The sequence below is a fragment of the Toxotes jaculatrix genome, chromosome 7 (genome assembly GCF_017976425.1).
Source record: "Toxotes jaculatrix isolate fToxJac2 chromosome 7, fToxJac2.pri, whole genome shotgun sequence".
In the NCBI taxonomy this organism is placed as follows: domain Eukaryota; kingdom Metazoa; phylum Chordata; class Actinopteri; family Toxotidae; genus Toxotes; species Toxotes jaculatrix.
This window is the reverse complement of record NC_054400.1, coordinates 1755466-1781411: the sequence shown is the minus strand read 5'-3', so window position 1 is coordinate 1781411 and position 25946 is coordinate 1755466. Positions and strand designations below refer to the sequence as shown.

Below are 25946 nucleotides of genomic sequence, written 5' to 3'. Positions count from 1 at the left end.
AATTCTTCAGCAGGTGATCGATACCTTTCTTTAAATTACCCTGCTACACATATTTCACCCTCATTAGAAGCTTTATAGCCTCACTCCCAGCTCTCTCTCTCTGTCTCTCTGTCTCTGTGTCTTAAAGACAACCTCTCTCACCCTCCTGCTGCTGTACAAAAAAAATGTCCAGCTTTGTCCGAGAAAAGTGGAAAGTGCCAGAGGTGGAAAGTCAGTCAAGTCAAAGTTCATTTAAAGTGCGTTACCACACAAGATAATTGCTGTGTATTTACAGCTTTTCTGTGTTTGATGTCATTCTAAACTTTTAACAGTTGTTCAGTCAGAATAAGGAAATAAGAGGCAACACTCTGGGATCTTGTAAAGAGCATTTGTGTGTATTTTACAGTATTTATAACACTAAGTAAAGAGATAAAGGAAAATATGGTTTCGTTTGCCAAAAACAAACCTACTGGTGTTTGCACTGAGACCCATTAGCCTCAGTTTTACTCTCAGCTGCAGACCAGGAACCATCCAGGACAGAGGAGCTCATAACCTCCTCTGTCCAAGGACTGTGAAGGGGGTCGTGGGTCGGGGGCGTCGAGGGGAATCACTTCCTCTTGTTTACTCCCACAGCAGCATCATTGACCATAAACAAAGGCTGACACATCAATAATACATCACAGCTTTAGAGATGTGGAGTGTCTCTGCAGAGGAGACGCTGGTGGACAGAACGAGTGTGGTGAGATTCAAGAGGATGATTCTTGGTTGGTGTCGTTTCTGTGGAAACGCTTAGTCAATTAACCCATTAGTCACTCAGCTGGAAGTTGATCAATTTACATTAATTGTTTAATATTGATTAATTGTTTCTTTGTGGAGTGTGTTCAGTGGTGTCAGTGTGTTTGTGTGTATTTTGCCTAAAGAATATGAACAGAATAAGTGGTTATAGAAAACAGATGAAAACCTTATTTATTCAGGGAAAATACCAAATAATTGCAGGTTTTCATTAATATCATTCATACTTTGATTTGAATTTCCTTCTGTGTGAAGTTAAACATGTCTGAAGGAGTTCGACCTGGTGAACTCTGATCAAGTAAACACGATGAATCAGTGTCAAAGGTCACCGCTGAGCTCTCTCTGTGAGGCGAGCAGGATGAGAGCTGCTGCCTCGGGATGTTAAGGCTTCCCACTGCCTCAGTTTAACACACACAACACACACACACACACACACACACACACACACTGCCTGGATTTCACTGTAAACAACCGTTCCTTATTCTTCTTGTCCCCTCCTCCACATAAATCCTGTTTCCTCTCGCTGGTATTATTGATGTTTATCCTCTATTGAAACATTTATTTGCCTTTTTCTCTCTATTGTAGGACTTTTAGATAAAGCTGTAAGCTTTTCTGTTGCTGCCTCCGTGCTCCATTTTCTGCACAACGCTCCAGAAACCACTCTGTTCTTGAAGCTTGACTTCACTCCAAGCATATCTGACTTCTTTGTCTGATGGAATGTGACAAGAATCAGACATTTTTTTTCTCCAGTTTTTTAGTCCCGGGGGTTTTTTTTCTTTCGCTTTTTCCAGAAGCATTAGCTCTGTGTACGGAGGAACGGCCTGTCCTTGAAAACCGAAGTCAGCACAGGCCTTTTTGCTCTGTGGAGAAGTGTGCGAGCAGTGTTGGAGAGTGCAGGGGAGGTGTAACATGTCGACTTGTTGCTGAGTGTTTTGCTCTGCTTTTTTTTTCTTTCTCCTCAGCTCAGCTTTGTTCAGTCAGCGAACGGCTCTAATTTGTTTTTCAGATCTGCTCTTTAAGGCCGACTGTCCACGTTTGTAATTTCCAAGTGACCGGATCAGATCTGTGTGCGTAGACACTGTAATCATTTGCAGGCGTGTTCATGCTGAATGCAAGTTTTCCATCCAGAGACTCTGCAGGCCAGAAGCATGAAGTCTGGCTGCTGCTCAGTCTGACTGTTAATGGCTTTTTTTTTTTTTCCAGTTTTTGAGATGTTGTTTCTGTTCAGCGACTGAAGAAATGTCTTCATCTGTCTGTTTTATCCTGTCACATCATGTGATCAGAGGTGAATTTTATGTTTGAGATCAGCTGAAAGTTTCATCTGGATCCTGTATGATTTCTCCTAAATGAAGAAAAACTCAGGGATGCATTACATTCATCAGCCAGCTCATATGTGTCAGGGAATAATTGGCTTAAAATAAATTATTGTCACTGGGGCTGATATCAAAATGATCATTAACATATTGCATCAGTGCATCAAGCATCAGAAACAAAAACACTACGAGTATCAACAGTGAAGAAATGTTGTTTTGTCTTTGTTTTGTTTTTGTGGATACCAAACTTCAGTACTTCTTTAGTTCAGGCTGAAGTGCGTCACTTTGAGCAGACAGTTCAGGGAGCTCTGTGAAGTCTGCTGCTCGAGTTCTGACATTTAATAATTAAGAAGTTTTTTTTTTTTAATCCCTCAGTGTGAGATATCAGAAAAGACTGGTTTTGGTCTTGATACCAAGCTGTTGATAGAGTTTAAAAACCGAGCACAGGCAGGAGCAGCTGAGCAGCTGTAGTGCTGTTGATTTGGTGACTGGACCTTTTTCCCCTGTCGCTTGTTGTGTTGTAAGATGTTTTGGACCTGCAGTCGCTTAAACCACATCGTGGTCTTCCAAGTAGCTTTTAAGCAGGCAGGGTGATAGTGAGAGCAGTAATGACAGGTTTACAGTTTGCAGTCATGTGTCTGTGATGAACCGACTCCTTGTGTACCTGCACCACCCGTCCTGCCTTTGTCTGAGTCCACAGGAAGCCGACCTGCAGGTTACAGTCTGGCTTCCTGTCCTGGCTGGGTATCTGTAGAAGAGGGAGGGAGGGAGGAGAGGGAGGGAGGGGGAGGAGGGGAAGAGGGGGTCGTTCTTATGTAGCCCTATGAAGAGCCGGCTTTGCCTCCCTGTTTCCATGACAACCGCTCTCCTACAGTATTCAGACGTGGGACGGCCTCTGCATCTGAAAGCAGTTCCCAGTGGTGTTTCAGACCCTCTCGCTCTTTTCCTTCGGCTGCGCTCTTCTTCTTCTTCTACTGTCTCTGTTTTTTAAAAGCAGCAGCACTTCATCTTCGCTGGCCGCTGTACTTTAAAATCGCAGCGTCGAGCGTCATTTGCATCTGAATCGGGACTGAATTCTGCCTTTGTTCCCTGTTTAAATTCCCTGAGACTACAGACTTGGACTTGGAGCCAGCATACACTTAAAATATTTAGACTGACTGTCTTGTAAATATGCAAATATTAGCTGATTGAAAGAAAGAAAAGCTTTTTAAACAAGGAACGACTGAGCAGCATGCTCTTTGTTTATTGAGCAGGACCATTGTGTTTCATTTTGCCGTGTATTAAAGACACAGTTAATAATTACAAAGGAGGGATGTTTCCTCTGAAATGAGCTGAGTTGAGTTTTGTGTGATAAGTGAGATAAAAAAAAAACCACAGAGGCTTTAAAAACCAAAATATAGACATGTCTTCACATCTCTGAGGAGGTTTTTTTTTTCCAGGTCAAAGCAAACTTACTTCCTTTCTATCACCGTTTCAGCCACACGGGTTAAAAGCCGTGTGACCTACATACGAGGCTGAGTAGAAATGTTTTTGAGAGTTTGCAGGAGGCAGAGATGTTTGTGATGGGCTGAGAGTCGGTCCTGCTGCAGCGGGGAGTCCCTCACCTACACACAGCAGAAAACACATTCATACAGACGGAGAGTGTTCAGTTTATTGTGAAGGCAAATGTTCTGTGAACGTTTCTCTTCTAAAGCAGCCGCAGCCCCGGGTCACTGTGTTGGTGGTAGTTTCTGTGTGGCAGTAGTTTGTATGTCAAGCTCATACTTACGACCGTTAATCGATCCAGTGCCATGCACCTGGATGATGAAGCTGGCGTCACACAGACGATCAGACAGATTCACACTAACATCACTGTCACCTAGACGTGTGACTTCTGCACATTTACAGCGATGATCTGTGACATTTTCATATTCAGCGGCTGCTCAGTGAGTCATCCCGAAGGTTCAAACGTACGCTGCTGTAAACACCTGATGGCAGGAAGTGATGCATTTATACTGCTGTCATTTAATTTACCTTTACATCCTATAAGAGGAAGTTTAACAACAGAGCAGCTTATCAGGCGAAGGAGCGGTGCTGCCCTACAGAGCTCAAAATGTCATCGTCAAAAACCAACTGAAAAACATCACAGAGCCACCGACAGGGTCTGATTGACGGGTGGTCTCTGAGTGTGACGGTTGCAGCGCAGGAAACACCACAGCACCGTCACTGAGCGCAGAGCGACCACACCAGCACCATCAAAGATTTAATAACGGTCAGAAGAAAGGCAGGAGTCGGCACCGCGGCGGCCGGAGGACACCTTTGTCGTCCCAGCAGATATTCACAAAAGAAAACAATTTTCAGATGAGGGGCTGGTAACCTGCCAGAACGTCTGGTTTCACATTTACCAGCGGCATTAATGAGAGGGGAGGCTGATTCATACATCAGCCTCACAAGCAGTCACCCTGCTTCATCTTTAATGGGCTCACACAGACAGTCTGGCACTACAGAGCTGCTCCTTCTCTCTTGATTAAATCGCTGCAGCATAATGAAGCAGAAGAGAGTCAGACGGCGACTCAGAACCCCTCTGTGTACCTGCTGCATTTCATTTGGAAAGGTTTTTTTCATTTTTTGTGGCAGACGCATGCGGTTCCGTGGCAAGTCGGAGCACCAGAGCCTGAACGCTACAGAGGCGAGAGAGAGCAAACACACTGCAGTTGTGGCATAATAGCTGGGTGTTCCTGAGCTGTTGGGCAATACCTTCAGAAGACAGAAAGACAAGAGAGCAGCTGCTGACAGTCAAGACGTTCCGCGGTGAGGGAGGAGGGGAGGAAAGACGAGAAGAGGAAGAGGGAGGGAAGGAAGCGAGGGGAGTGCAGGGTTGTTGGTGGCCGGGAAGAAGAGGAGGAGAAATGAGGCAGAGAGGTTCCTTTTTTTTTCTCTGAGACGGATTTCTCTCAGTCTCCAGTGAGAGGCAGAGCGAGCAGCAAGCTCGGGGAGTTCCTTCTTTTTTTGGTTTTTGTTTTTATTTATTTTCTGATTGGTATATGTTTGCTGTGAGCTGTTGAGCGGCGGCTGCGCGGTGCGTTCAGTGTGCAGCATGGAAGCCAAGTCCCTGTTCAGCCTGCACAGAGCCCTCGCCCAGCCCGTCAAGATGTGCATGTTTGATTTCCCCGTCACCATCCTGGAAGACCTGGTGAGCTCTGACTCCACGCCGCCACACCGCATACAGCTGGCAGTGTGCGTGTGCGTGGGTGTGTGTGTGTGTGTGTGTGTGCATTATTCACGCAGTGTGTATATGTGTGACAACACGAGTGCATTCAAACAGGCTTATGTGTGCATGTGCTACATTATATGTTTATGTGTGTGAACAGTGTGTGTGTAGGAGTGTGTGTGCTTGTGTCTGTAAGCATACATTAAATTGTAATTGCACGTGTGTGAGAATGTGTTTGAGTGTAGGTGTTTCTGTGTGTTCATATTACATACTGCAGAGTGTGTGTTTATTGAGTGTGTGTGTTTCACATCTTTGTGTGTGTGTGTATAATATGTGCAGGCCAGCGACTGTGTACATGTGTCTCTTTGTGCGTACAGTTGTGCATGAATGCTGTGTGAGTGTGTGAATGTGAGTCGGTGATGTGTTTGTGTGTGTGTGGTTTATTATTTGTGTGGTTTACAGTGTAAACCGGTCGTTGTGGACGTGAAGGACGATCACAGCTTTTTCTTTTTACTCCGATCCAGAGGAGAGAAGTTGAGTTTGCTGCATTTTAGTCCTCGGTTTGTTTTGTTTCACACCACGGATCAATTTACCAGCCAATTAGAGTTTGTAAACAAAAGTCACATGACTCAGTGGTAGCACTTGTGGAGATCTGTCAGGTCTGCAGTTGAAACTCTGACTGGAATTTTCTTTGCTGTTTTCCTTTTCTGTGGTTCATCATCATCCTGACTCTGGGTTTGCCTTCTGCTGATTGTGTTTCCTGGGATTTGCTTCTCAAAGCGTGTCACCTCACGTCGACACGGTATGAGGCCGCTCACCGCTTCACCTGAATAACACTGTCTGTTCACATGGGACACAGATTTTTGTCGGTGTCATTGTTTTAAACTGCCACAGCTCAGAACATGCGTGCTACAAAGACAGCCCTGGTTCAGATGGGTATATTTTTGCGCCGAGCTGCCGCTGCCACCAAACCCAGCGCACCCAGGCAACCGTCTCCCTGCAGAGGAGGCTGTGCCCTTTGATATTTTGGCGTGTTTGGTCGTGTCTGTAATAATCCCACGGTGCCTAATGAATGTGTTTCTGTGTCAGCTTGTTAACGAATCCTGAGATTGAAAACAATGCGGAGCCGCAGACAGATCCTCTGCTGTTGTGGGTGAACATTTGATTATTGTTGCTGTTGATCAGGGAGCCCTTTATTTTTATTGGGCACAGCCTGATATTAAACCTGACTGTAATGGAGCCCCGTGTTCAGACATGCAGGTGTGGGTCTGTGGCGTCTGCACTGAACGACAGACACACTCTTTACTCTTTATTCAGTGATAAAGTTCCCATAAATACGGCACCTCAACCAAAAACACACTATGTGGCCAAAAGTATGTGGACATCCATGTTCACTCAGTGCTGTTCACTTTCTGTCTGGGGCCAAAACGTGACAGCGAAGGTAAATCCTCATTTTAAAGAAAACAGTAACATTTTGGACAATATTGTGTTTCCAACTCGTCGATAGTTCATGTTCGTCCCTTTCTGGTTCCGTCATGACAGTTCCCCCGTGCACAAAACCAGCTCCAGAAAGAAATGGTTTCCCAGTTTGGTGCTGAGGTAGCTGACTGGCCCGCAGAGAGCCCTGACGTCAGACCCGTCCACCACCTTCGGGTGAAGTGGAGCGTGGACTGTGAGCCAGACCTTATCATCCAGCATCAGTGTTGGACAAATCCCTGCAGCCATTTCCAGCATCGGGGAGAGACAGAAACCAGAAGAGCGGAGGCTGATTTTAGCAGCACAGCCAGGCTCACAGTTTTGGAATGACATGTTTAACACATACAGGTTTTTAATGTTTGGTTGTCCACATACTTTTGACCATGAAGTCTGTTATACTGTATGTCTGTGTTATGCCTGTCCTCCTTTCAAATGGCTGTGTGGACTTTGGTGAATGACACAGACTGAAGTTGGCCAGAATGATGCCTTCAGGTGCACTCACATCGACTGTGGAAATGAAACCCTTCATCAGAAATGAGCTTGTGAACGCAGCTCTGCTCGGTAGTGGATTTCACAAAGAAACTCTCCACCTGTACAAATACTGAACATTTCATATTTACTGCTGAGTTTGAACCTGCTGCAGAGCCAAGAAAATCCTGAGACCAGACCCGAAGTCATTTTTGAGAATGAACTCCTCCATCTGCAGAGCACCTGAGGTTATATTATTGTATGAAATGTGCTCTAACAATAATATTTAAATAGATTTGATACTCTGCTGTGTCAGAGCTGGATGCACGATCTGCTGTTACTTTTCTCACACACACTCAGCCTGTGTATCAGCCTCTCTCGCCTGCAGCACTGGGTTGTGTTTCACGTGGCCTAAATTCTTCTCTGGGGTCAAACGAAGACGCTCACTTTCTCTCCCTGCTCTCAGCCTGTCGTCGTATCGTGGTCACGCCGGGCGATGGGATTGAAATAAAGTCAGAGACAGTCGTAGGAGGCGCACTCATTAGGATTTGTTTTACATTGAGGGGAAACAACCAGCCTGCGAGAAGCTGTGGTGTGTGAGAAAATAACCATAAGTCATCAGGGTTATCTCAGTTTGGTTTTGAGGGTGGAACGAAAAGATGCTACTGGGTGAATGGTTTTTGGTGTTAGACTTACAGAATGGACTTAAATATCAGCAGCGGATCAGTTCTCTGAATACGTCACAGTGAAATCACATGTTGAAGCCTCTGCACCACAGCTGCTGTTGATCGGCAGCTAATTAATCACGTCAAACATCAGAAATGTCACATTTCTCTTATTTTTTCATTAGCATCCTCTTGCTGCAGTTTAATCGCACCTGGCAGGAGAACTGGCGCCACCAGCTGTTTATCTCAGTCATGAAACAAAAGGTGCATTAGCCTGTGGTTACTGGCTAGATTTTACTAAAAGTTATAAAAATGAATTTTTGAATTTCACCATCAGCCCGATTAATTAAGCAGCAGTTCTGAGGACATCGGTTTTCAAAGACTGAACACTGTCATCCTTCACTTCGGAGCTGTGAGCTCTGATCGGCCGCGGTCGACTTTAACTTTCAGATCAGTTGTTTCTGAAGCAGGTCAGAAAAACAGTGAAGTGCAGAAATCTGCCACCGACGATAAAAAGTCTAACAGCAGCCGACGGTTCTCGGCTGCCAGTGGTCGAGCTGTCAAACTGTCGCTCGGCTTTAAAGGAAACGTCTGCAGACTGGTTGATAATGTTCACTGGGAACGTTCATCAAGTGTCGACTCTGAGGAATTTATTTTATTCAAGTGTCAACAAATAATGGGCATCATAAGTGGAGTATTTACTTGTAAAAACTAATGATCAACAGTGAAATCTGACTAAACACAATTACAGACCTTCCCAGTGTTTAGTCGTTTTAACCACAGTGTGCAGATTTTCTTCCTCGGGCAGTAAGTGTACGATGAGTCCCTCACTCTTAGCTCCCACTTGCTTCATAAAGCCCCCAGAAATGATCTGATACAAGGTTCAGCAGCAGGCGGCCAAGTCCGAAGGGGCATAAACACACAGAAGTCCAAAGAGCACGCACAAGGTTGGGAAACAAGGCGGACAAAAAAAAACAGGCAGAAGGGTGGAAAGCCAGCGGCTTGATAGACAGATTGTCAGGGCAACAGTGGCTCAGGGGCAGGTTTGTATACAGGGGAACTGATGAGGGAATTGGGTGTGGAGGTGGATGTGGAGGTGGTGTGGAAAGGTGGGAACAGTGGGGACAACTGCTGGACAGGGAGGGGATAGCAGAGAACACTGTCCTGTAGAGTAAAAAAGGTTAATCGACATTTAGCTTCAGGATTTTTTTTTCTTGCCGTTTTCTTTCCCTCCTGCTCACAGGAAACAGTTTACCCCCTGAAACTGACCAGCTTCATTAAGCAGCTGTTGTCTGAACACACAGGGTTAGAAAGTTCCATATTTCATATTTTAATCCACAACCTGTAATGGAGTATTTTTATACTGACGTATTTGTACTTTCACTTTAGACACAAGAGAAAGAAACAACAAACAACCAGTAAAGTCAAGTCTATCAAAAATAAAAGTCAATAAGAAGCACAGAATTATTTTTCTGACAGTACAATTTCCTGAACAAAGAGAGGCAGCTTTACAGGTTTATGTCTTTCTCTGCCTGGGCAACGGTTGTCAGGTTACCTCAGAGCGGAGCTGATCTCCCAGTGATCCCCAGTTGGCTGCAGTTGGCATGAGAAAGCATTTTTAAATGCCAGGACCTTGGAGGAGGAGCACCTGAATGACTCTGCTGGCTGAAATAATGGCAGGGAATAAATCCAGAGGCTGTTAGAGGCAGCTGCCCGACCGAGCTGCTTCAGCCGGTGTGAATGGGAAGCTTCTTCTTGTCTCTGTCGGTTACTGGGACACCTTGTCCTGGGTTAATCAATTAACAGAAAGCGATGGCAAACATTTCCTGGTTCTAGCTTTACCAGTTTGATGCATTTTGTGGTCTAACAGGGTGTTGGCTGTTTTAATCTTTTTTTTCTGATATTTTATGTCAAAATGATTGATCAGTTAATAGAGAAGATAATCATCAGATGAAGTGATGATGAAAATAATCGTTAGCTGCAGCCCTAAACTACAGTAACATCAATATTACTGACATAATATCGACGTATTCTCACTCAAAAGAAGTCACCAGTTGTTGCTTTTAAAGTTTATTACTTTATTGATCCCTCTAGCTGGGGAAATGACTCTCTGCATTTTACTCACAGCAAGTGAACCAAACACACACACACAGGCATGCACATACACACACACACACACACAGGCATGCACATGCAGTAGAGACGCTGTGGCAGGGGGCTGCCTGGTGAGGCGCCCGGGGAGCTGGGGTGGATCGCTGCCGTGCTCACGGCTTATTTCGCGATGCAGATTTACAGAAATAGAAATATTAAGGATTGTAACTGATTAAATTCATTTCTTTTAAAAGAGGAATCGGTCGGTCACAGCAGTAAGTGGCACATGATGTTCGATGATGAAAGTAAGTTAGTTGCAGCCCTGCTGGACAGTTTGCACTGCTCTTCATTCACCTCCGTTACCCGCCTGAATTATTCAGTATCTTTTCCGTAGAGAGGCCGTTTTGAAATCTCTTTCATTCAGTTTCATCATTGGACAGTTTCATGTGCAGATGAGAGACATCTGTGCTGAGGACTGACATGTTTTCTGATTTCTTTTGCTCTCACAGTCAGTGTTTCTGACTGCTCTGTGTCTGGAGAAGCTGTGCGACAGAAAGCATGTTACTATGACAGTGGTTACGTGGTAACAGGCCCTGTGTTGTGGCGAGCTTGTATCCTGCCCTGTGTACTATGTCTGTCCATTAAGTTCATACAGAAGTGCATGACACAGCAATGCCTCAGTAAAACCCCGGTAATATTTCTGTATGACACCTGTTTTTCATCCTGTCTCTACCTGGTTATGTTTATTCCTGACATGCGGTTGATTTGCAGTCTAATAACAGGAGCGATCATGTCTCCCTCCGTGACTCCAGAGAACCTGAGGAACCTTTTCAATAAGCTGTTTTCAGGTTGTAGTCCCTGGATTTACTGTCGATGTTGATGGCACATGATAGCACACAGTGAGGCGTTTGAAAGAAGCCGTGTGGGCATTTTAGAAAAGAGAAACAGAAACAGCCAACGACTCTCCAGTGTCGTACAGTAAGAGAATAGGCCCAGGACATAACACGAAAAACCGTGTCCGCTATCAGTCTCACTGTCCGGCGTCTCCTGGTCAAGTTTCAGATGTTTATTAGTGATAATCAGAATCTTCAAAGAGACATTTCTCATCACAAAGGACTTTTGTTCTTGATGCTTTAAGAACATTGTACTTTTACTTCAGTCGGGTTTTTAATGCAGGAACTTGTAATGAAGCATTTTTATACTGACGTGTTTGTACTTTTACTTTAGACACGAAAGAAAGAAACGACAAACAACCAGTAAATTCAAGTGAATCAAAATAAAAGACGAAATACAGTAAGAGAATAGGCACAGGACATATAAATACATCATCAGCACATTTTGAAGTAAAAAAGGAAATAACCAGAAAAGAGGAAGAGGGAAGAAAGAATCCAACACGACCAAGGTAAATTAAGAGCAACAACATATAAGAAACAAACGGAGAAAACAAACAGCTCAGCCGGTGTCTGCTGGGACTGACTCCAGCACCTTCATGGCAGCTGATGGATGGATGGATTGTTTAGAAATGGAATGACACTGTTGTAACCTCGCTCTGTGTAGAGAATGTTTCCCATTAACAGATAAGTGCAGATTTATATCAAAGCCTGAAAAACAGTCAGGAGACGTTCAGTTTTTTCGTGTGGTGCAGAGAATGCTGTTGTTCTGGTTGATGGATGTAATTCCCGCCTTTAGTCAATCAGGGAAGTCCCTTTTATTTTCATTGCCTCTTCTTTAACTTTCATTTTCTGTTCAGCTGTTATAAAGTGTCTGACACCACAGTGTTGCAGTGCTGTTGTTGTTAGCGCTGTTACTAAATAGTTTCACTTAACCTTTGACAGACATGGACGAACCTATTTTCTTGTTTCCCAGCACAAGTTAATTTTTTCCAGTGTTGTTCCTCGTGTTGTTGACACAGCTGTAAAGTAAACACGTGTGAGCACAGCGTCTGCGGGGCTCTGGCCAATCTGTGACGAGGGGAGTGGGAGCGCCTGAGGCTCGTTGATGGGTTCCGGGAGGATTTGGGCCCCCGAGGTTTCTGGTCTGGTTCTGAGTGAAATCGTGATGTGGTGCCGGAGCCAGTGGACCTGTGGGTTGCTGGTCAGGACAGGTGTCTACTGGGACGGCGAGGATTATTACCGGACGGTCAGGAGATCAGGAGGCAGACAGGTTGGACTGCAGGTTGGATGTTTTCTTATATTTTCAGACATGTTTTATCCAGTGAGACTAACTGTAAACTGAGCCGAGCTGCTTGTTGTTGAAGGACACGTTGAACTAGTGTTTTGTGCCTGAACAGTTTCTGTGAAAGGTGAAAGGTCATCCTGCTTTTACTAACGTGATTCACAGTCTCTTGAATTGATGGTTTAACCATGTCAGGACTAAATAATGATACCATTTACCTGCTGACACATTTATCCTTATAAAGGTTAATTACACATAAGTGCCAATCACTGACCAGTTCAGGTGCTTTTAATTTGACTGGTTGATGAGATGATCACGTGATTAGCATAATTTCCCTCTAAAAGCAGAAAAGCCGTTTCTTTTTTGTTGGTTGATTTGTTTACTGCAGGTTTCACTCAGGTGGCAGCTAATAAGCTCCGCCCACTTACACTAATGCAGCCTAATACATCGTCCCTGCTCTAAGTCTTCCCTTCATTCAGGCTCTGATGCTGAGCTTCTGTTGAAATGGTTTCAGAGACGTGTTGGTTTGACTTCAGTAGTGCAGACTGAATGTGTGAGGTGTCCTGGAGGCTTCATCATGTAAAGTGTGTCTCTGGTGTGATGTTTGCTCGTCTCTTTATCTGTATCGTGTTGACAAAACAAGATGTTTCAGGACGTTGCCTTGGATTCTGGGAGACTATGATGGGAATTATTTTCCGTTTGCTTATGTTTTAATGAACCATTTAATTTCACCGTTGTTTGACATTTTATAGACAAACTTTTATCTTACATAACTTAGACTTGAAATGTATTTGCCCCAAAAGACTAAAAACTGTTTTTATGTTCTAAGTCAAGAACGTCTGCCTGGAAATTTGTCCAGCTGCCAAAAGCAGGAACACGACATTCAGGTCGCTTCTTGAGTGAATAATCAGTGTAAACACACAAACGCTTGCATCACGTCTGCAGTGGAAATCGACTGCTGCATTTGAAATGAAAGAGTCGATGCCTCTCTGGCTATAATCTGATCCCATTAACCGTCATTACAGTGTTCTGCCTCCACTGCGACGTGAGGCCTGACCTCAGCTGTCTGCTTCTGTTAGGAGCTGTCAGACAACGGGACGGGCAGGAAGCCGACCTCTCCTCTGCCCACATCATACCCGCCCAGGCCGTGGGATTCTAAAAATCAGCAGCCGTGAGAAATATTTTACGAGTCTGATTGGTTTTTAAAATAGAAGCCAACCCCCAGGTGATATTTCTGACTTTGACTTCTCGCTGTCAGCATCCTCAGTCTGTGTCCAGTCAGAGATCCTCAGACAGGAGGGGATCTAGTCTCAATTAAAGGCAAATTATTATTTGTGATTTAGAGCTAAATAGAAAAAAATGCACTTAATAATTGACACCAAGACTTCTGGGTTTGCCACATTTCTCCCTGAGGATTTATGAAGTGTGCTGTTTGTACCTTTGTCTTCCCACTCAGTGGGTCAGGTTATGTCACCCCAGCACCTGCCAATCATCATGATGAGCTGTCGTCTGGCTCAGGTAAACAAGTGTTCATGCAGACTTCACAGGTGCAGAAGGAGCAGGATGTTCTCTGAGCGTTTAGCATCGGTGCCTTTCTTTCAGTTTCTTTTCCTCTTGCTTTCGTCCCTGCTTGATGTCGCTGTGACATAACTACCTGCACATTATTAGCAAACACAGACACTTTACTGTAACTGCTTCCTTTTACATTAAACATTAGTGCAGCTTTAAACATGTTGAAAAAAGTAAGGTACTCTCACAGCTAAATTATGTCCAGTGACCAGTTTTCTAATCAGTTTATTCTCTTTTTATTTATTTATTTTTTCCCTGTTGTGTAACTCCCTCTGTCCATGTCTGGCGCTCTCATTAGCTTCTATTTGTTTCAGATTTATTGTTTGTGGAGCTCTGGGAACATTGTGCACCTGGCAGCAGCCCAGCACGACCACAAGCCTCCACCGGGGGTGAAGTGCCTTGCTAAATGGCATCCTGACAGGAGTTTTACAGAAGTAAAATTTGTCAAGAACTTTTTGCCTTGTTTGGTGTCATCAGGCCTAAAATGTCTTCCTGATGTCACGGCTCTGATTTTAATTTCAACCTCGTTGTGACGGAGATGTTTCGACAGTTTTGGTTGTTGACGTCGAGCGAGGCCTCCTCTCGAACTTGGACGTGTGTCGTAGTCTTTGTGAACGTTATCGACTTCTTTAATTATTGTGCTGCGTGTCCGCACAGGCATGAGGAAAAGCCTGTGTGTTTCTTTGTGAGAGAGTAAGAATGTAAGTGAGCGTCACCCTCCTCAGGGAACAGTAAAACATGTCGGAGCATCAGCCAGAGCCACAGCAGCAGCACAACAACATCCTCTGGTATTGATTTCCAGCAGATGGAAGAGGAGCTTTAGTTAAATCACAGCAGACCGAAGGTTGGCCCGGCCCAGAGGATTCTGGGATTCGGCCCATGTGGGTTTTTCTGGAAGACAGATATTATTACCAATAAAGCTGCTGCTAATGGCTGATCAGTTCTGAGCAGTGACAATATTCAGTGACTTTGCAGTTTTCATGTCTCCAGAATGTTGAAGTATTCAGTGTTTGATCAGGATTTTGTTCTTGGTCGTAGCCCAGGAATGTTGCTGAGTTTGTGATCTTGAAAGAAGACAGTGTTCTTCTTGCAGATGAGACAGGAAGTAGTCACATTAAACTCCAAAGAGATAATCAGTGGGTGTGAACCATCCTTTAAAACTCTGTCCTCCACTTCAGCCTTTCTTTCAGAAAGAGACATTTTAGTGTTTTGGTGGAAAATTAAATAATTATTTTAAAATAAAATACTGGGGAATAATCCAAGTGGAAAGAAATAGAAAACTAGCTAGCCCATTTTTTAAAATCAAATCTAAACCACCTTATCAAATTGTCTCATGAGCCTTTAAAAGGGGCAGATTCCTTCTTCTGAGGAAGCTCATGTGACATGGTAGAATTTTCCAGAACAGCTAATATTGTTTAGTCAGCTACTGTTATTCAAAAACCTCAGACGGCCGTTTATCTTTATTTCCTGTCAGCTATCAGTCCGTCATCAGCAGCTACCAATCAGCTGTTAGTAACTTCAGATGAGTAGAATCAGTATTGACCTTCACCGCTGTCTTCGTCCCCTTCTTTTGTCCCCCGCACACAAACACACAGCAGCTGCAGATTTGTGAGCCGCAGCAGCTCGGCGATGAGAAAAGGCCGGTGAGGTCAGACGTGTTTGTGGTTGGACTCAGCCGCAGCTGGTGCAGCAGATGTTTTTCTTAAATTTGCTAAATCACTTTCACACCTGTTCTTCCTGCCGGTGCGTCGGTGTGAACAGCCAGTTTCACTGTGTAGTCCTCTTTCAAAAACTTTTTGGACATAAATATTATTAATTAAAGTTTTCTGTAAGAACAGACTGCCAGTCTGTTGTGTTCATTTGTTTTTTTTTTTTTTTACATCTGCTGCTCATTCCAAACATGCTGAATTCATTTGAGTTCCTAATCATTTTAAAAGCTTGGCAGGCATCTTATTAAGATGATGGATATCTTACTAATAAATGTCTTGACATTTCTTCCCCACACTGGCCAGTAGGAGGCAGTGTTAGATGTCGAATCCACAGAAGCTCCTGCTGTGAGAAGTCTCCTGAAATGTTGCACAGTAGAATCCATCAAATAATGAATGGACTTCAGACAAACTTTGTTGTGATGGTTGATCAGTTCAGGGACATAATTTTGGGCTGTTGTTTTACAAACAGTTTCCTTTTGTTGTGAAGAAATCTTGAAGCCACGGAGCAGTTAAATATTCAAAAAGCATGTCCTGCCTTTGTTTGCTTTACATGATGGTAAATTCGACATCTTTGGGTTTTTAAAACGTGTCAGCCAAAATAAGACTTTAAAAGATGTTTCCCTCGGCTCTGGAAACCTGGGAATCTGTTGATGAGTCTGTATGTTTTACTATTTATTCAAGAAAATAATCTGCAGATTAACTGATAATAAAAAGTGTAGTATTGAGTGTTATACTGTTATAATATTTATATATTTTATTTGTTACTGAACCATTGACTTTTTTATCCATTCAACGTGTAAGCACTGTTTTGATATTTTAGTCAGTCAAGATGGAGATTAGGGATGAAACTAAAGACTGTTATCAGTGTAGTATTTTACTTGAATTCAGAGCAGTGTTTGAGTGAATGCGTCTCATCGTCCCACCTCTGTGCAGGCGGCTGTTGGCTCAGTGTAAATGTGTGTCTTCAGCAGACAGCAGGGACAGTAAGCTGTACATACGTGTGTTTTCTTTTCCCATACCAGCCTGCTGCCATAGTGAGAGTAAAACAACTCTCTGCCATCATTTCCCAAAGGCATGACATAAGAGTGGAGGAGTTTAACGCTGCCTTCAATGACACCGCGTAGACTTGTACTTTGTTGTGTGCAACTTCTCATCTAGCTTAGCTTAGAGTACAGAGGTTGTCAGAAAACAAAAAAAGCTTTGTGATAAAAGTAGTTGTTTTGCCTCTATGAAATATCACATGGTATTTGTTACATTAAGGAACTCTAATGCTTCTGTAGCCCCAAAACAAAATTCTGATTTTAATTTAGTATTTTTCTTGAAAATATTTGTAATCAGCCAAAATGGGCTCTTGTGGAAATTGGCTTTGTTTACTTCCATTGTTGCAGGAAAGCTGTTAGTTAGCCAGTTTCTTAGTTCCTATAAGAGATCTGTTTTCTATTAAATTTACGTGAGTTTTATTTTTTTTACTTTGGGTTTTTTTTTCTTGTTGTTCTTCTGTTCTTTTACCTTTGGTGATTTGCAGAATTTGATTTTGACAAATATTTTTGTACTTTGAATGCTGGAGTTTAACATGTAGTACATGTTACGAGTATTTCTACACTGTAACGTTGCTGTTTTTACTTAAATGAAAGATCTGAGCTCTTCCTCCGCCGCTGCGCAGCGTATAGAGTATTTTAAGAACGTGACTCCTCGGGCTTTGATATTTCCGACAGCCATGAAGGCAGCTCAGGGCAGGGGGCGGGGTTTAGAAAAGCCCCACAGTGAGTCATGATCCTTCCGAAAGCATCAGACAGCGGCGATGATCCGTCGCAGCCGCCGTAACCTCGGACAGAAGCAGTGAGTCTTCGCTTTAGAAACAAATTAAAAACAGTAAAAATGTCGCTACCGTTGCTGTGACTGAACACTCGGCTCCGCGGGCATCCATGGTCTTTTTCCCGGGCATGCAAGCCGAGGCGCACAGCGTCAAGCCGGGACAGCTGGTCGAGATGTTTGACTCGTCGTGGAAGGTCCGGAGCATTTGGGACGGGGTGAAGCTGGAGGTGGTCGAGGACCGCAGCCCGGTGGTCCTGCACAGCTTCACGCACCTGGACCCGGACCTGCCGCTGCTGGAGGTGAGGAGCAGGAGGTGGCGGGGCCGGGGCGGGGTACGGGTGAAGGACAGGCGGGGGTGTGAGGCGACCGAGGTCCGTTAGCTGATGCGGTTTGTTGTGTTGTTATTATGAGGACGATCGGGCGGATCGTTGGATCATTAACGTTGGTGATATTCTGAGTTGATCCTGTTTTATCTCCGGATCTGATTTTACCAAAAAATAAACAGTTTATTACATTTTTAAACAACGTATAAACAGTTGTATATATCCTAAATATACAGTAAATAACCTTTTCTGCCTTACACCTCTAACATAATCTAATAACACCCACTGATCCTGTGTTTGTAAATCTGTATTCTAACCATGCAGATGCTGTAGGAGCAGCTCATCACTGTGATATTACGGAGTGGTTGGAAAGTACGGGGGAGTTTTCTGTGTAGTGGAGAGTCACGGAGGCGTTGCGGGCTTGTAAAATAGCACCTGTGTGCCACATACAGTCAAACAGTGAAAGATAACGTGACTGCTGTGACTCTCCTCAGGCGCTGGCACAACAGCACTGTTACAGGATGACTTGCTTTTTTTCTCAGGGTTCTCCCCTGTGGTTGTTATTCCCCCCTCTGCGCCCACACTCATTCAATCCAGTACCAAACTGAAACCTCTAAAGGTGTCTGTGAGTCAGAATTTACCAAATGTAATGAAATATTAATATTGACATTTGAGAACATCAGCATGTCATGTCAGATTGTTTTCCACTTTGTCTTCTGAATGTACTGTTTGTACTTTGTGTGTCAGTGAAGCTGAAAACAAATCAGGCCAGGGTATGGCAAATCCATCAAGTTATGTGAATTCTCTGCGTTTATGAGAGGGAATCGTGTTAAACTGCAGCGAAGAGCGTCCAAAAATCACGAAATGCCCCAAGAATCTGCACAAAAACGTTCAAAACCCCAAGCTGACATATTCAGATTGTTTTCTTTGTCCCACTGACAGTCTGAAGATTTTTAGTTCAGTCTCGTGAGAGATGAGGAAAACAGCATTACATTATGTCTGTTTGCTGCAGAAATCCATTTCAAATGATGTAATTCATCAAGTTATGCAGATTTATGGCACCGATGACCAGACATGGCGTCTAACTGCAGTGAGCTCTGTGATCACAGTGTGTTTCAGAGATAGAGAATATTTACCTAATGCCTGTCTGGCACTTCACTGTATTTACTCTTGTTCATGCTCTTAAACTTATCTTCATCTCCACATTCAGCATCGGTCTCGTTTTAAACCCATAACACAAAGATAGAGTTTCACTGTTATCTGTGAAAATGTCCTTTTTCATGGATTAGGTGGAGCATTCTGCAGCACCGCTCTCCTTACATCCCGTACATTAGTCAGATAAGGAGGGAGGATGAGTAATCATATTTATTGGGCTTATGTAAGGCCCGGGACCGGGCAAGGACGACATCATAACTGATACCATGTGGAGACGATCTGCTGTCCTCTGTCTGTCCACTTGGACGGGATAATGCGTTCTCTTTCTGGCTTTCTGTTTGTCATCAGTCAGACCTGGACTGATATCACAGGTCCCTTATTGAAACCCTTATGTTTGCCTTAGCGTGTCCTGAGCTCAGAGAGGTAGCGCCGGTCTCTGGTCTCCGGCAACCTGCTCTGCTTCGTCTCTTCGCTCTGATCTAATCCTCTCCTCTAACAGAATTACCTAATGCTTAATCCCCGTCCCGCAGAGGCCGAGAGGTTTCCTCCACAGTCGGAGCCTTTCTTCCCTCAGTCCAGAGGCTGAGCTGAACGTTATTTGATGCCGAGGTTCTGTTACAGTATGTGGGGTCACTGGGGCTGATGTGGTGGTGGCTTGGATTCAGTCCTTTGTTGATCTCTCTGGCTCCGTGTTAACAGCACCAACATCGGCCTGTGTGTACTGTATCACAGAGCTGAGAGGATCAGATGGCTTTGAAATGGAGGTTTGGCACCAGGTCGAGTTACAGCCGTGTTGGACTGTGACAGAAATTTTTTAGTTTTAATTCTTTAGATTTTTTTTTTATTACAAATATGAAGTTTTTCTTTTTTTTTTAAGGTCGATATAGTTTAAACATCACAAAGCTTGTGAGTCTTAAACTGCCAAAGTTTGATTGCAGTTGTGTGCGACGGGAAAGAGAAAGCAGTGTGGAAGTCAGCTGTTTGCATATTATGAGTTTAAGCCTCCGTTATATACTGTATGTTTTGTTTGAATTTATGTAACCATGTTGTCCCACTGTAATCGTATTTTCATGGGAGTGGAGTAAACAGCTCTGACACAGATGAGAAAAGCTGCAAACATGCAAACAGTACACAAAACAGGGCATTCAAGCTAAAAATAGTCATAATTAAGAGTGGAGCTCTGAGAGCTCTCCAAACACGGCAGCCCAGCATCAAACCAGTGGGATCGGGGGCCAGTCCCACATAAAACACTGCTGGACAAAGAATAGACTCCTGTTCACTGAGACTGTCTCAGGGAGTCTTAGACGATTTAAACAGCAAACAGCTCATTCAGTTTGCATCAGAGAATGAGACCTGCAGATCCTGGACTCCCCGAACCAGACCAGACCAGATCGAGACTGTGGGACAGCAGGGCTCCAGCTGTCTCTGTGGTTCTGTTTCACTGTCATGCTTCAGAGGGACTTACACTGCTGTGCAAAAGGTTGAGGCTCTTTAGAGATTTAGATTTTTATCTGTCATCAGTCTCATTAGGAGACGTCTGATTGGTCACACGCTCATTCTGCAGCAGGACAATTAGAGAACCGTCTTCCCCGACCCACAGAGTCCTGATCTCATTATCATGGAGTCAGTCTGCGATCACATGCAGAGACAGAGACCCAGAGACAGACTCAACCCACTGAAGAACTCATTATTCATGGAAACGTCCTCACTTTACTTTTAGTAGCTGAACCTTTTGCACAGTTCTGTGTTGGATTGTGTTTGGAAGAGGAATCTACGCGCTGTACGACACTGAGCTGAGTGAAATCAGAGACGCAGGCCTGCTGTAACAGCTGCTTTCCCTCTGTCATGGTCAGGTTGTCCGCAGTGCTAACAGTGACTCAGCTAAGCTTACAAGTGGTCCCACATGAATGACATAATAACACAGTACAACTCTAGTTCTCCCACATGGAAGAAATAATCTCACATGGAATGAAAAACAAACAGTGTCTCATTACAAAAACAGGAAAATACACAACACTGGTTTGAAGTTTTGCTGTTGTTATGCTGCTGCAGGTTAAACTGTAAGTCTCATAATCTAATTTCATCCATGTGACCCAGATCTGCAGTGGAAAAATGTGACTTTAATGAGCTTTTGATTGGAAAATATCAGATCTGAGACACATGTGGGGAGGACGGTGGGGTGGGGAGGACGGTGGGGTGGGGTCGTATGGGGACACTGAGCTGCAGTGAGAATGGAGCGTGAGCGAGTGGACGTGAACTGCGGCGTGAGCGTTAGGATGAGCGTTGACTGAGGTATAGTAGGCGGAGGTTTGGCTGAGCTTCGCGGTGAGAACCAGGAACCGTGCGACTCGGCTCAGAGGAGCTTTTTGTTTCTGCCGTTCATTTAGAAGAGTCGAGCAACAAGCGAGTGGTGGATCAGAGCCGCAGACAGAACGACAGGAACAGACAGCAGCTGGAATGTGAAGGCCCGACGCCTGGAAAAATGCTTATGTCTCCAAGTTCACCTAAATTGTCTGATTCTGCTCTCAGTGTCTGGTGTCGTCTTAATTACCAGCACTGGTTTTACATAAGGCAACTTTAAAAACATGTAAACCGAAGTTCCCACTCGAAGGCTCAGCTCTGAGTTTCCCAAATCCGACTTGTTTTCCCTCCATGACGGTTTCTAATCAGCCTGAGCATCAACAGGCTGCATGCAGTCGCCTTTTCAAGTTTCACATCTGGGCTGAATTAAAATGTGGGATAAAATCAGATCGTGAGACATGAATCTGTCAGCGTCTATAAAACTTAGATTATTAAAGGAATGCTTCAGCATTTTTGGAAATGTACTTAGTTGCTTGTTTTCTGGAAATGAGATGAGAAGGTTGATATCAGTCTTGTATTTGAGAGTTGGCCTTCTTTGCATTAAGGCTGGAGACAGGGTCTCGTTATGTATCTCGTGTGTTTAAACCGTGCAGAAGCAGAAATGAAGAAGATGATTTGTTTTATTTTAGGCAGAGTTATGTGCTGTGACTGTTTCTTAACAAAGATTTTCTCCTGCTGTAGCGCTGGTTGCCAGATTCCTTGTGAGCTCAGGTTTTAGTTTTGGCAGCTTTGCTCTGAAGGCTACGGAGAGAAATCCCAGCCACTGACTCAGTCGATTTTTGGACAGACTCAGGTGGTTTCAAACTTTGAAGTCTTAAACGTCTTAACGGAAACTTTAGAATAAAAATGGGAGGACATCTGAAAACCAAAACGTGCTCTTAGCAACAGCTGAGACATTAGTTTCCTGCAGACGACACAAAAACTTTTGATCACATAGAGAAAGGACATTATAAAGTTCAGGAACTCAGCCTGTGTTTGCCTTTCAAACATGGGAAAAACAACAACTTGTTTTATTTCAAATCCTTTTTATTTTTCTTTATAGAGTAAAGCCAGTCGGAGCTGGGGAGAAGGTTCTGGAGGGATTTGATTTGATTGAGCAGGATTATCTGGTTCCTGTGGTGGAGGAGGGGTGAAGGTCTCCACTGCACGGTGTTTGGACACAGCTGAGAGTTTTTGGATGTGTGTTTGTGTTTAAAGAATCGACGTTTTTCTCTCCCACAGGACAGAACGGCCTCGGTGTTGTTTTCTGAGGATTGATTGGGCTGTTTTCAGTCTCTCTGACATGGATTCTGAATTCTCTGGTTTCACTAGTGACAAACAACCGTGATCCAATGTAAGAAACAATAGTTTGACAGAAAACCTTTTTTTTTTGGGTCAGATTTATTATTAAAATTATTAATTTAATTGATAGATAAATAGAAGAAACTGGGATTCGCTGCCAGAAACCCACCAGGCTCCAGTGAAAGATGAGAGCTTTATTCTCCTCATGGAACTCTGCACACGCGTGTTAGTGATTGATAATGGCTGACCAATCCAGTTTAGCCGCCGGTGTGTATTACTAATACCTGTCACAACAGCTCCGTCACCAAGTTTGGTGAGGAGGGCACTCGGCCACGGGTTAAATCAAGGCTCAGGTTTGGTTTTGATGCGTGTGCCGCTGATGGAAAAAAGAAAAGGTTGAACTGTGTGGGGGCGAAGCGAAGAAGCAAAAAGTACAAACAACTCGAGGGCACTTGAAAGAAAACAAGCATCCTCCAACTTTCCGCTGCACCAAATCACTCCTGTCACTTTGGATTTACAGTAATTTCTTGACACTGCGCACACCCAGAAGATCTGAAATGCATCTGAAGTCACGGCTAAATAAAAATACAATCAGCTGATGGCAGGAAATGTAGATTGAGGTCATCTGCAAAATCTAATCAGTCGTTCTTTGGCCCACGGCCGCTCTGTCAACTTAATTTCACAGAAAAATCTCTTCATGTTCATGTCAGGTTTCTGCTGGAAGAGGCACGAGCAAAGGCAAAAATAGGCCCATTTGTCGTTGTGGTAAACGGGAAAGAGAAACGATCCAGAACCTTTTAGAGGAGCAGAGATTTAGGGAAAGTACCGTTTCTGTTCTATCAGACAGGAGTCTGAGTTTTTACAGAGAAGGATCAGAGAAAGGTGGTTTGTACCTGTGCTACTTCGTCCCTCACTCACTCTCTGTAACATGAAAACTGCTCGGTGATCAGCTCTGAGTTATCACCCACTTTACAAATGAAATCTTCTCCTGAATACTCAGACACTTATGTTTCTCAGTCAGTTGGAGAACATCTAGGTGTAATCATTGAACCGGCTCTCGTAGCTTCAGTGACGTGCAGTGAGAGATTACGTGAAAACTTTTCTAAACGAGGCCATGTGAGAGTTTTCTGGACTTTCAGCTACGCCCTCCTCTCCTCTTCTGTCTCTTGCCCCACATCCAAACGGTCTCACTGGTTTCCAGCTCTCATTGTTAGCGGGGGGAAGTCACTGGCTTGTGCTACAGGGTTGTAATGGATGCAGTCTATTGTTGGCTTTGTTTAGCTGTTGACTGTTTTGGGAGCAGGTTCTCTGTTTCCACTGGGGGTTTCCCTGCTGAGCTCTGAGGGGCTTTCTGAGGGTTCATTTAGGACCGTCGCTTTCGAAGCAGGTGTGTTTTCTGTGGATGAGCGTCATCGTTTGGCAGACGCCTCCAAACACGCTCCCGGAGCGCTGATTGGCCTCGAGGGGGATTTGGCTGCAAACCAGGCTTTACTTTACTTCCTGTGCCAGGTGGATGTTTATAAAGACTGTAAACCATCAGATAGAGAGGCGGGAGGTTTGTTATGAGAGATAAACATTGTTGATTTCCACATAAAGAATCGCGATTGTGTTTCTGAGCTGATGAGCAGGTCAGCCAACAGTTCATACAGCCATGAACACTGAGGGAGAGTCCCACTCCTCCAAACAGTCAAACAGTTTATTACAGATGGAGGCTTATATATATATATATATATATATATATATATATATATATAGATATAGATATAGATATATATAGATATAAAAGAAAGTGAGGTTTCTGTACTTTGAAGTGACCCACGCATCCTGTAACTGTGGCGAAGCATCGTGTTAGCTCTATGGTTTATATTATAAACATTAATTTAAGTGATTTATCAAAGAAAACAGTGGATCCATTCATACAGTTCAGACCATCCTCCACTGAGGCTCATGTGACTTGATTTTCCCTTTTCCTTTCTCTGGAGACTTATTTCCTTTCCTCGGCCTCATCGCTCATCGCTGACACTTTTATTCGCCTCACATTCCTCCGGTCCACATGTACATTCATGGTCACGATGGTGTAGGTGAATGTAAATCTGATAAGTGCTGGAACAAGTGTGGAGGAGGCTGATCCTGGATGCCAGACATTTCTGTGGACCCTGCTGGAGTTTTCCCATTTTCTCATTTTATTCAGAAACTCGTCCGAGAAACACTTTAGAGAATATTCCTTTCAGAATTTAATTAGGCAAATTCAGATAGGAGTTCTGCATTGCATTTATCACGACTGTTAAGTTCACACATTTATATTTATGTGCAGGTCTCATGCGGTTGTCATTGTCATCCATCGAGTTTATAGATTTGAATGTGGCTCCTCTGCTGTAATGTGACCGTTTGATTTGTTCTAATTATCACTGACAAACGCTCCCAAGGTTTGGAGCTGCTCGGTGCAGCAGGTGGGCTGCGTTAACCTGCTTACTCAGGATGTTCAGACGGTAACGATGCGCTGCTCTGGAGCTAATTACTCAGTTGTCTGTATTTAATTTGCTCTGATGTTAAAACCACCTCCCATCTGATACATATGGATAAAACACACATGGATATTTTTTACTGTAAATGCTCCCCGACCCAGTTTCACTCCCTGCTGGAGATCAGCCAGTAGATAAAAACCTTCCCTCCGGTGTAACTGCTGGGATGCATAGTGATGGATGAATATCACCAGCTTCACAGATAAACTGAAGGTCCCCATTGAAAGCCACAGGTGTACAGCAGAGGCCGTAGGTTTGAGCACTGAATGATGGACTTCTTTCTTTCCTACGTGTCGGGGTGATGCAGTGAGATGCTGGGTTATGGTGGAGTCTGTGACTTCCAGTGAGTCCCTGTCGGTCTGGTTGGCTGAGCACTGAGTCAGGACGAAGGAATGTGAGACAAACCTACATTTAAAAAAAGAAAACAGCGGTTGTAGCTTCTTGACCAGATTTCAGAGGGATTTCCCTCGTATTTCCACAGAATTTCCTTTCCGATTCTATCAGTTTGCCAGAGAGTCCGACTGCAGCTCACTCTGTTGTTTTTAACATCTGAGCTGTTTGAACAGTGAAGTGCCCCCGAGAGGTTTCAACTTATTCACAAGAAATTTCATGCAAATCAAGCGCTGCTCAAGAAAAACACTTAGAAAGACGCCGTGAGAGACGAGTCCCTCGTCACCAGCTGCAAGTGTGAATCGCCTTCTTCAGATTTCAGACCAACCTGCCAGCGCTGTCTAAAGCTACAGGCCTTTTTTTATCTGGAGTGCTCTCATGGCAGAAGTGAGGTTCCTGTTACTTTCTGCTGACGGTTAACAGACAAACTTTTAGTCTTTACTTGTTTCTCTTTTTGTTGATTTTGTGATTTTAGATTAGATGTTTTAAAAAAAAAAGCCTCAGCTGATCTCAGCTTTTATTGTCTCTGTTTAACTGTAGTTTAACTGGAGTTTGGTTATCATGGCAACGCTCGTCCGCTCTGGAGCGGGGATGAATGGGGGCATTATGGTGAGAACTGACTCTGCGGATGGAGGGAGGCGCTGTCCTTGAGCGCTGCATGTTTTTTCAGGG

General features: G+C 44.0%; 1 protein-coding gene across 5 annotated transcripts in view; it reads left to right on the top strand.

Moving 5' to 3' along the window:
• The first annotated feature begins 4879 nt into the window (after window positions 1-4879).
• Window positions 4880-25946, top strand: part of LOC121184122 (ral guanine nucleotide dissociation stimulator-like) — a 31576-nt gene continuing 10509 nt past the window's right edge. The window contains exon 1 of one of the 5 annotated variants that reach the window (XM_041041557.1): window positions 4880-5256. In XM_041041557.1, the coding sequence (XP_040897491.1) occupies window positions 5161-5256 (96 nt within the window). In that variant the 5' untranslated portion in view covers window positions 4880-5160. Of the gene's footprint in view, window positions 5257-11792; window positions 12150-17057; window positions 17542-25946 lie in introns of those variants that run through there. The other 4 variants (XM_041041555.1, XM_041041556.1, XM_041041553.1 and 1 more) reach the window with 4 other exon arrangements.